Source organism: Psammomys obesus, unplaced genomic scaffold (genome assembly GCF_907164565.1).
Source record: "Psammomys obesus unplaced genomic scaffold, mPsaObe1.curated_primary_1811, whole genome shotgun sequence".
In the NCBI taxonomy this organism is placed as follows: Eukaryota; Metazoa; Chordata; class Mammalia; order Rodentia; family Muridae; genus Psammomys; species Psammomys obesus.
In genome coordinates, this window is record NW_026594240.1 from 524768 (window position 1) to 536492 (window position 11725).

Consider the following 11725-nt stretch of genomic DNA (forward strand, 5'->3'; position numbering starts at 1 on the left):
CTGCCTTCCTGGAGAGAGGAGCGGGGCGGCTTGCCTCTGCTGGTCAGTGGAGGGCCTGTGCGCGGACTCGGCTTCTCTACCCCGCACCGCCTCGGAGGTGTGTGGACTTCACTGACGGCGGGCCGGGAGGTCGCCGCGGGGCAGCCTGGTCTCGGGCGGCGGAGTTCAACGGCAACCGCGGCCTCTGAGGACATCCGGGCTCCCTCCGAGGATCCGCTGCATCCACTCGCGACGACCCCGCGGGCCCCGACCGGGCGCCCCCGGCAGCAGCCGCTCCCCGGCCCCGGGGCGGGGCTTCGGAGCCGGCCCCCGTCACGTGACGGGCCCATCATGGCGGCGGCCACGAGCCAGCCCGGCTCCCGGAAGCAGGCTGCGAGGGGCGGGCGCGCTGCTGGAACCCGAACGGAGCCGGAGCCAGTGCGGGGAGGGCGGCCCGGCGGCCTGGAGCCGGACGTGTCCGGAGCGTCCCCGCAGACCGGGGCAGCAGGTGAGACGGGGGCCGGGCGGGACGCGGGCGGGTGAGGGGACGCCGCGCTGGGGCTAGGGGGCGCAGGGGGTCACTCGTGACCCGGAGTCCAGGGAGCCTGCGGTGCACGCGCGTGACCGCGAAGCAATTGGAGAGGCCGGCGCGGGCGGAAGGGGATGCTCCAGAGAGCTGTGGAGGCGCCGAGCTCCGAAACTGGCTCGTCGGTGGGGAAGCCTGCGGAGGCTGTCGTTGGAGAAGGGGAGCAGCCCCTTTAGAACCCGCGGGGCCGGGATCACTGAAACAGTCCCCCTGGCTGGATCAGGCAAGGCTGGGGCGAGTGCTCTGGCCTCTCCCCCCCTCCCCCTGCCCTGCCCCACGGAGCCCTCGGAGACGGCCACTCCTCCCACCCACCCAACTGGTCCCTCCAGTCTCAGCTCCGGGGGAGAGAGGAATTGACAGTGGAGTTGGGTGGAGCTGCCTTCTGCTTAGACACCCAACCCCTCCTCGACTGTGCTACCCGGGTTATGGATGTGACTGTGAGCGCCGTTCTCTCCCCAGGTCGTCCGGGGGCCCACCATGCTGGTGACTGCCTATTTGTCTTTTGTGGGCCTCCTGGCCTCCTGCCTGGGCCTGGAGCTGTCGAGATGCAGAGCCAAGCCCCCTGGAAGGCCTTGCAGCAATCCCTCCTTCCTCCAGTTTCAACTAGACTTCTATCAAGTCTACTTTCTGGCACTGGCAGCGGACTGGCTCCAAGCCCCCTACCTCTATAAACTTTATCAGCATTACCACTTCCTGGAGGGTCAGATTGCCATTCTCTACGTTTGTGGCCTGGCCTCCACAGTCCTCTTTGGCCTCGTGGCCTCCTCCCTCGTGGACCGGCTGGGCCGTAAGAAGTCCTGTGTCCTCTTCTCCCTCACTTACTCTCTCTGTTGCATAACCAAGCTCTCTCAGGGCTACTTTGTGCTGCTGGCGGGCCGGGCGCTTGGTGGACTGTCCACGGCTCTCCTCTTCTCAGCCTTCGAGGCCTGGTACATCCACGAGCACGTGGAGCGGCATGACTTCCCCACCGAGTGGATCCCGGCCACCTTTGCCCGAGCTGCCTTCTGGAACCACGTGCTGGCAGTGGCAGCAGGCGTGGCAGCGGAGGCTGTGGCCAGTTGGATGGGGCTGGGACCTGTCGCACCCTTTGTGACCGCCATCCCTCTCCTGGCCCTGGCTGGGGCCTTGGCCCTTCGGAACTGGGGAGAGAATTATGACCGTCAGCGTGCCTTCTCCAAGACCTGTGCTGGAGGCCTGCGCTGCCTCCTGTCGGACCGCCGCGTGCTGCTGCTGGGCGTCATACAGGCCCTGTTTGAGAGTGTCATCTTCATCTTTGTCTTCCTCTGGACGCCCGTGCTGGACCCACACGGGGCCCCCCTGGGCATCGTCTTCTCCGGCTTCATGGCCGCCAGCCTGCTGGGCTCCTCCCTGTTCCGCATTGCTACCTCCAAGAGGTACCACCTTCAGCCCATGCACCTGCTGTGCCTGGCCGTTCTCATCGTCGTCTTCTCTCTCTTCATGCTGACTTTCTCAACCAGCCCAGGCCAAGAAAGTCCTGTGGAGTCCTTCATCGCCTTCCTGCTTATCGAGCTGGCCTGTGGCCTCTACTTTCCCAGCATGAGTTTCCTGCGAAGAAAAGTGATCCCCGAGACCGAGCAGGCCGGTGTCCTTAACTGGTTCCGAGTGCCCCTGCACTTACTGGCCTGTCTGGGGCTCCTGGTCCTCCACGACAGTGACCGAAAAACGGGCACTAGGAACATGTTCAGCATCTGCTCTGCCGTCATGGTGCTGGCCCTGCTGGCCGTGGTGGGGCTCTTCACTGTGGTGAGGCATGACGCCGAGTTGCGGGTGCCCTCACCCTCCGGGGAGCCCTATGCCCCTGAGCTTTGATTGTCCAGGACAAGGGGTCTGGGATGGACTCTTGAATCCCAGCTGCCCACCTGTGTGACACTTTGTGACTCTGTCCTGTGGCCCCGCTTGCCAGTGCTTTGTATTGGGAAGGACATGGGGGTATGGACTGGAAAAGTGCCAAAAGTTGACTGTGTTATTCCTTTCCCCTTGCCTTGTAAAAATAAACACTTTTAATGGATGGTTCATTTGATTTACTTATCTTCACCTAGACATACCTCAATTCCGGGTGGGGGACAACTGGAGATTTTTGAGGTAGAGGTGGTATTGCCAACAAATGCTTTCTGTTTCTAATGTCTTCAAGTCTGTCTCCAGGCCAACTGAGAGCTGTGAAATGCCTCTTGGCAGAACTGAGTAGAAAGATATGGAGACTCCGAAATCCTCCTTCCTCTTGACTGGGACAAGGGCCCTCCCCAGCTGTCGAGCGGAACCCTCAGTCTGCATGCCCAGGTGCTAAGGTTACAGGCATGTGCAGGACGCGTGTTGCATGTTCTGAGCCCTGACGCCTCGTGCTCGGGCTTCAGCAGCAGGTGTTTTCGGCCACTGAGCCAGCTCTCTGGCTCCAAAGGGGAAGATGGTCTTTGAGCATGTGGCCAGTGCCAATACACCAGGCCATGAACAAAGACTCCAGGGGTTTGGGCTGTTGCAGCGACTGCCCTATTAGGGCAAACTGAGGTCTTTCCGTAAGAATAAGAATGCTGTTCTCAACATGCATGCTTGCTTGCCTTCTGCCTTTTTGGCTACAAATGCCCTATTTGTCCAGGGTCATCTGGAGCCGATTAGGTCCTGTGTCCCTTTAGGAAGCATAAGCAAAAGCTGAGGGACTGGGACATCATGTCTGTACCTGATTCTTCTCCACCCAGCCTGGGTGAAGGCTGGCGAGTCATCAGGGCAGGAAATCGTACCAGTGGGAACACCAGTTTTGCGGGCCCCTCCCTGCCTTGCCTCTGATTGTATCTGTCTTTCCTCCTCCCAGCAGAACCTGGGCTTCTCAGGGGAATCAGAGCTTTGAGGGTGGGGATGGAGAGTGCCACCAGGGTGTGTCCTGGAATGTGCTGGACATGGGCTGGTGGGGACCCACCTGTTCTGAAAGGAGTTAACTGCCTTTCTTTAGGTCTCAGAAATCAGGAGGCTCCCAGTCCTGTGAGTCCCAGCCTGTATGGAGACTTTCTGCAGCAGGGGCCTGGGGAAATGGAGCATAGTCCCAAGCGCGCACTCAGCAGAGGAAGGCACTGTCTCCCCACCCCGGCTGTGGACGTTGAGGATAAGCACAAAAACAGGTATCCTTTCCTCCCACCAGCCCAGGCTAAAGAAAGGCTGTTGCAATGACTTCCCTTCCTCTTTCTGCCACGTTGAGCCAGGCTGAGATGTATTTTATAGCTGTCTGTAAGCATTCTGTCTTTTCCTGTCACACAATCTCTTGAGGGCAGGAGGAAACAGTCTCCTTCACTCGAGCTGCCCCATATGTACACACAAGTAGGTGCTTTGCCCATGGCTGTGCTAGTGCGTGTCTGGAGAAGAGACAGCCTACCCCGTCTACCTCCTCAAGAATCACCCAAGCAGAAGCCTATGAGAATCGATGGGAATCTGGAGACCAGTTAGTGATTTGGCTTTTTTGTTGTTAGTTTCTGGGTGTTGTGTTTTAGTTTGCTTTTGGGACAGGGTCTCTGCAGTCTTGGCTGCCCTGTAACTGACTTTATAGACCAGGCTGGCCACGAAGGCCCAGAGGCCTGCCTGCCTTGCCTCCTGAGTGCCAGAATTATACAAGTCAGTAGTAGGACTGCTGGGGCTATGACAGGGATGGGGCTCAGATTTTTAAAAGATAAGGAAGTAGGGGGAAGGAGACTTAGGAAGTTCCTTTAATTTTGTCTCAAAGGGTCAGATAAGAGTAGGGTGTGCTCTTTCCTGTGAGACTCAGTGGGAGGCTCTGGAAGCAGTGTAAGGGTGTCTCTCTCACTGTAAACATGTTTTTAAACTGAGTACCTACTATGTGCTGTGCATTGTATTGCTGTTTGTGTGTGTGTGTGTTTAAGCCTTAGAGGAAACCATGTAAAGGGAGCAACTCGGCTTAAAATCGTGAAGCAAGTGAGTGGTAAGCAGACTAACCCTGCCTCTCGTCGCCAGCCCACGGACCCTTCATGACACACAGTCTTACATGCTACCGGTTTCCATCCACTCACATTTTAGTCTCATTCTTGGTCCTCCATCCCAAGCTCCGCCCCTGGAGACAGACCAGGTCAGATGCTCTGCAGCCTGGTCCATCTAACAGTCCAGGTAACAGCTGAGAAGGTTCAGACGAGGTGATGGTTGCCCACGCTGGCACTGTGAACAAGGCCAACTGAGACTTTGTTTGCATGGGCATTCATGCCTATATTCCCAGCACTTGGGAGGCTGAGCTTAGGACCAAGGCCAGCCTTGGCTACATAGCAAGACCCTTACACACACACACACACACACACACACACACACACACACACACACACAAGCCTGAAATCCTAACACTTGAGGTGTGAGCAGGAGGGTCAGGAGTCACAGCCATCTTTAGGTGTGAAGCAAGCTTGGGCTACATGAAACCCTCTCTCTCTCAAAAAAAGAAAAGAAAAAAAAAAGGCTGGAGAGTGGTGGCATGTGTCTTTAATCCCAGCACTCAGGAGGCAGAGGCAGGAAGATCTCTGAGTTCAGGGCCAGCCTGTCTACAGAGTGAGTTACGCCACAGCTAGGGCTACACAGAGAAACCCTGTCAGGGGCAAGGGGGGGAGGAAGGAAGAAACATCATAGTATCCAGACCCATGTGCCTGGTTCATATCTGCTTCCTCCACTTTCCACCTCAGTTTTCTTATCTGTGAAATGGGAAGGACAGCATGGTTCCATCCTATAGGGCTCTTAGGAAGATTAAAGTCCTCAGAATAGTCCTTGGCCCACATTTTAAGTACTACATAAGTGTTTATCTTTTTCCAAGCCGGGGACTGAACCCAGAGTTTCACACCCCCTGACCCCCTGAGCAAGTGCTCTGCTGCTGAACCGCCTCCTCAGCTGCACCCCAACCTCAGTTCTTCTCATAAGACTGAGTTCATCAGACTTTAGGGATGAGAGTGAGTGGATGGGGCTGTAGGGGTGCAGAGCCTTCCAGTGTCCCAGTGGCTGGGGGATTCCCAGCAGTGTTTATTCTTGGTCCTAGCCCAGATGGAAGAGTCAGGCTATCCAAGTGAGCTCCGCTTTGGGTGTGTGTCTGATGAATTGCAGTGTATTCCACTTGAACTCCTGTCCTCTTCCTCAAGTGGGAAGGTCAGGATGGGGTGAGGCGTGTACAGACTTCCCTCAAGAGCGCCTGGTCATTTCCATCCTGATACACAGTGCTTTTCTGTGGCTTTTAAATGGTCCTGGGGAGAGAGCGTCCTGCAGAACCCAATGGACAGAGACAGAAGAGGTGTGGAAAGAGCCAGCACCCCGCTTGGAGGGCAGCCTTCCTGGGTAGCATATTCCACTCCCCACCGCTCTTCTCCTGGCCCAGTCTTAACTCCATCTCCCTCCCTCTCTCTCCCTCTCCTTTTCTCTCTCCCTCCCCTTCTTTCCATCTCCCACCCTCCCTTTTTTTCTCCTTCCTTCCCCCTCTCTCTCTCCTTCCTCTTTTGTCTGTTTGCTTTGTTGTTGTTTGGGACTGGGTCTCAAAGTCACATAGCTACACCTGTGTCTGCCTCCCAGGTGCTAGAGTTAAAAGCAAGCATCTGCCTTTAATCCCAGCACTCAGTAGGCTGAGGCAGGTGGATCTCTGAGTTCAAGGCTAGCCTGGTCTACAGAGTAAGTTCCAGGACAGCCAGGGCTACACAGAGGAACCCTGTTTTGAAAAGCCAAACAAAAAAAGTTGGTTATATTTTATTTATGTGTGTGTATGTGATATGTGTGTGACAGGGTGGGGTTGCCAAGGCATGCGTGGGCAGGTCAGAGGACAGTTCTCTCCTTCCATCATGGGGGTCATGGAAATCAAACTCAGTTTGTCAGTTTTGGCAGCATATACCTGTCTATCTGTGGAGCCATCTTACTGACCTGACCATAAACTCCTGATTATCCTGCTTCTGCCTTCCACGTACTGAGATCACAGGTGTGGACTACCACATTTAGCTTCCTGGGGTCTTTTTGTTTTTGTTTTTTGTTTATTGAGGCAGGGCTTCTCTGTGTAGCCCTGGCTACTCACTCTGTAGATCAGCCTGGCCTCGAACTCAGAGATCTGCCTGCCTCTGCCTCCAGAGTGCTGGGATTAAAGACACATGCCACCACTCTCCAGCCTTCCTTTTCTTTTCCAGAGTGCTTGTACCCCCACTACCTAGCTAATATGTGTTATTTGATCAGACACATTCTGAGTGAGTTGTGTTAGCCTATCTTATTGTTGTGTGACTATCATAGAGTTACCTACAAAAGTGAGATGGGCGTAATGTCACTAGTTGAGAACTCTCTGACTCCTGTCATATCTGTGGTCTGTCACTAAACAGAAAGTTAGACAGTGCCTGGCCAAAGTGTAAAACAGTCAGATTTCATTAATCCCCAACACCAGTCTCCTGGTCCACCAGATCACATTATTTAAAAAATAATAATAATAATTAAAGATGTATCTAAGAAACTGGAGAGCCAGCTCAGTGGTTAAGAACACTGGCTTCTCTTCCAGAGAACCAGGGTTCAATTCCCAGCACCCACATGGCAGCTCACAACTGTCTGTAATCCCAGTTCCAGGGTTAAAGACATATATGCAGGCAAAACACCAATGCACATGAATAATTTTTTTTAAATGTATTTATTTTTATGTACATTTGACATACATATATATTTATGTGAGGGAATCAGATCCACTGGAATTTGACTTACAGACCAGACAGTTGTGAGCCGCCATGTGGGTGCTGGGAATTGAACCACGGTCCTCTGGAAGAGCAGCCAGCGCTCTTAACCACTGAGTCATTTCTCCAGCCCTCCTAAATCATTTTTAAAAGATGCATTTAAAATTTTGTAATTATTTTTATGTGTATGAGTATTTGCTAGCATAATTGCCTAGTGCCCTACTCTGTCAAAAGAGGTCATCAGGTCTTCTGGAACTGGACCTGCTCATGGCTGTGAGCCACCATGTGGGTGCTAGGATCCTGAACTCAGAACTTCTGGAAGAGCAGCAAGTGCTCTTAACTGCTGAGCCATCTCTCCAGCCCCACTAATTATTATTATTTTATTATTACATCATTTTCTCCTTCCCCTATTTTTTTATTATTTTTTAAAGACAAGGTATTTCTATGTACCCCTAACTGACTAACTTACTATGTGGACCAGGCTAGCTTCAAACTCAGAAATCTGTTTGCCTCTGCCTCCCAAGTGCTGTGATTGTGTGTGCCACCACGCAGTGACAGTTATTCATTTTAATTAATCAATTAATTACTTGAGACAGGATCTCATTGTGTGGCTCTGACTGTCCTGGAACTTGCTTTGTAGACCAGGCTGGCCTTGAACTCTATCTGCTTCTGCCTCCTGAGTGCTGGACCCAGCAATCTTTTAAAAAGAAAAGCCGGATTATACTAGAGAGAGAGCTCAGTAGTCAAGAATACACTCTGCTCTTCCAGAGACCCAAGTTCAGTCCGCAGTACCCATCTACAGAGGCTCACAACCACCCAGCTTCAGGGAATCTAGCTTCTGCAGGCTCCTGGACACATGTACGCATACCAACACACAGACATGTAATTTAAAATAATAAAACTAAAATAAGTCTATCATACTATTCGTGGTTTTCTGCAGTGTGTGTGTGTGTGTGTGTGTGTGTGTGTGTGTGTATGTGTGTGTGGTGGTGCTGGGGATTGAACTCAGGGCTTTTCACATGCTAAGAAAGCGTTCTCCCGCTTTGCTGCCTTGATATGCTTTTAAAAGAATAGCTTGTTTTCCAACAGGACATTGTGGCGCATGCCTGTAATCCCAGCCCTCAGGGAGGCTGAGGCAGGTCGATCTCTATGAGTTCGAGGCCAGCCTGTCTAGGAATTGAGTTCAGAACAGCCAGGGCTACACAGAGAAACCCTGACTCGGTGGGGTAGGGGGGCCAAAAAACCCTCGCAGTGAGCATCTGTCCTGAGTGCTGGGTGTCTGTGCCCTTTCTTCAGAGGCGGAACAAATGAAGCTGGGAAGAGAATCCGGCTCCACTGCCCAGGCTTGGGTTCAAAGCTCTTTCCGCATCTGACTTAGGGCTGGTGAGATGGCTCAGAAGTTGAAGGCCAGTTACACCAAGCCTGGTGACCAATTGCCAGAAGCCACGTGGTCGTGTGAGAAGAGGCTCCTAGAAGCTGGGAGCTGACCCTGACCTCCCCGTGCACACCCACATTTTCCTGTGAGTACACACACAGTAGGTTACATGTGTATCAGGCACATTTTGTTGTGTTTTGAGCTAAGGTCTATGTGGGCCTGGCTGACCTGGAACTTGATATGGAGCTCAGGCAGGCGCTCAGTAACAGTGTCCCTTCCTCTCTGACTCCAGGGTGCTGGGCAGGGCTTCAGGTAGCACAGGCTGGCCTTGAACTTGATATGCAGCTGCATGCGACTTTGAATTCCATCGATCTTGTGGATCACATGTTACAGGCTTGCGCTGGGCCCAGCTTTCAGTGAGGGACAGACAGGTGAGCACCATGCTAAGGGGGAGGCAAGTTAGCACTGAGACAACTGTAGCCTCCTTTCTCCTGGATCCCTTCCCCTACCGGGACTATCCAGGAAATGTCTGTGCTCATTCCTGACTGGGTGACTCTGGTACTGATGATCAGGAGGTAGGGCCGTGTGTGTGCCTTGACCTCTGAGCTACGACCCCAGCTGCTTTTCACTTTGATCTTTATTATTTAAAATTATTTATTTTTATGTACATCTTGGTGTTTGGCGCACATATATGTCTGTGGGAGGGAGTCGGATCCTCTGGATTTTGAGTTACAGAACACAGTTGTGAGCTGCCACGTGGGTACTGGGAATTGAACCACTGTCCTCTGGAGTCAGGAATGGACATATAATCCCTTCTTTTTTTTTTTTTTGAGACAGGGTCTCCCTGTGTAGCCTTGGCTGTCCTAGACTCACTTTGTAGAACAGGCTGGCCTTGAAGTCACAGAGATCCGCCTGCCTCTGCCTCCCTGCATGCTGGGATTACAGGCGCATGCCACCGAGCCTGGCTTGTTTTTGATTTTTTGAGACAAGGTCTCACTGTAGCCCAGGCTGGCTTTGAACTCCAAGCAGTTTTCCTTTCTCTGCCTCCTTCCTGAGGAGTCCTTACCCTCTGGTGCTGGGTGATGTCTGGTCCCAGCCCTGGCCAGTGCATGTGAGAGACCTGGAGGACAGAAGCCTTGACAGGCCGACTGACAAAGAGATGGGCTACAGCAAGGTAATAAAGGCCTCAACTTTCCAAGATGTCTGTTTCTTCCTTAACCCCCCCCTGACTTGACACAAAAGCCTGGCATCTGTAGTGCGTGTATTCAATATCACCATTTCCACGCTGAAATTTTCTTGTGGGAGAGATGTAATTTTTCTCTTTATTCCCTCCTTTCCTCCTTCGCTCTCTTTCTTTTATTTTTTTTCCCTCCTTCTCCTTTTCTCCCCATCTTAAATTATCTTTGCCCCCCGAATCTTAGCCCTTAAGAGCTCCGTTAGGGGCTGGAGAGATGGCTCAGCAGTTAAGGGCACTGACTGCTCTTCCTAGAGGACCCAGATTCAAATCCCAGCACCCACATGGCAGCTCACAACTGTGTGTAACCCCAAGATCTGACACTCTCACGCAGACATATGTGCTGGCAAACACCAATGCATATAAAACAAAGGTAAAAAAAAAAATGGGCGCACGTTGGTGAAGAAGTGTCAGTTATACAGGTCACTGTTAGCTGAAGACCAGTTTTGAACTGAATTTTTTTGTTGGTGGAAATAAAAAGAGTCAAATGAGCCTGTGTGTTTCCGGTAGTGGCTGGAACACATCATTGAAGACCGGGAAAGCTCTCAATGAGGTTCAGCCCTTCCTTAATCATCCACCGAGCCAGCTGTGACCTTTCTCACACAGCCTGGGGTCCGCACTTGGGGAGGGAGGAGGATTGGAGGTTGCTGTGGCTCTCATTTCAGCGTCCCACTTCACCACAGAGGCATAGTTTTAAAGAATCCCAAAGACCAGGTGTGGTGGTGCGCACCTAATCCCAGCACGAGCAAGGCAGAGGCAGGCGGACTGTTAGAGGACATCCGGTCTATGGAGCAAGTTCTAGGTCGGCCAGGACGACGTAGTAAGACGCAGTTTCAAAAACAAAAACAAACACCCCCCAAACCTGTCAAACTACCCTTTTCCTCCCTAGAAACACAAACTATGAGGGTTGAAATTTAAAATGTATTCTAATTCTCTTGAAGTTTAAAATCCTGCCTGAAGCTGGGCGTGGTGGTGCACACCGTTCGCCCCTGCGCTCGGGAGGCAGAGGCAGGTGGGCTGTGAGTTCGAGGCCAGCCTGGTTTATAAAAATGAGTCCAGGACATTTTATAATGAGGGCTGCACAGAGGAACGCTGTCTCGAAAAGCCAAAACAAAAAACAAACCCCAAAACAAACAAAAAAAAATCCTGCCTGAGCTCAGAAGATAAAGGACCATCCCGACAGCGAAGTGACTGTAACTGAGTGCAATTTGAAGAATTCGGCCTTGACTTAACGAGAGCGGAAGAAAAATGAATCAGCTCAGAGGTTAAGGGCATCGCTCTTCCAGAGGTCCTGGGTTCAATTCCCAGCAACCACATGGTGGCTCACGGCCATCTATAGTGAGATCTGCTGCCCTCTTTTGGCCTGCAGGCACACAAGCAGGCAGAACGCTGTCATCATAAATAAATAAATCTTAAAAAAAAGAAGTAGCTGGCGCTCCGTAGCCCTTCCGGTGCAGAGCGGTACCCCGCCCCGCTAGCGTCCACGTGACAAGCAGTGCGGCATTTGAACTACAACTCCCAGAGGGCCACGCGGCCGGCCTGCGTCACGCGTTCTCGCTGATTGGCCGCTGGGGATTTTTGAAAGGAGGAGCTGGCGCGGAAAAGGAAGGTTCCCCGAGGTGTTTGGTGGAGCTTCGGAGCGAGCGGAGCCCTAGGTCTGCGGAGGACGGCGGCTGAGAGGCGCGGAGGGACTCGAGCGACCGTGCTCACGCCGGTAAGTGACGGTCCCCTTGCTGACCTGGGGACCCCGGGTGGCGAGGCGGGACAGCGAGGACCGGGGCGGCCTGCGGGGAGGGAGGGCTCTCGGGGGAGTCCCTGCCTGCCTCAGCCTCAGGGTCCGACCGCCTTCAGTCCCTCCTCTCCTCCAGGGTCATTCC

At 53.0% G+C, this 11725-nt stretch overlaps 1 protein-coding gene across 1 annotated transcript; it reads left to right on the top strand.

The window, feature by feature from the left end:
- Window positions 1–325: 325 nt before the first annotated feature.
- On the top strand, window positions 326–2594 carry Mfsd5 (major facilitator superfamily domain containing 5). The gene is made up of 2 exons (XM_055618359.1): window positions 326–487; window positions 1025–2594. The coding sequence occupies exon 2, from the start codon at window positions 1043–1045 to the stop codon at window positions 2393–2395; it is 1353 nt and encodes a 450-aa protein (XP_055474334.1). The 5' UTR covers window positions 326–487; window positions 1025–1042; the 3' UTR covers window positions 2396–2594.
- Window positions 2595–11725: the final 9131 nt, after the last annotated feature.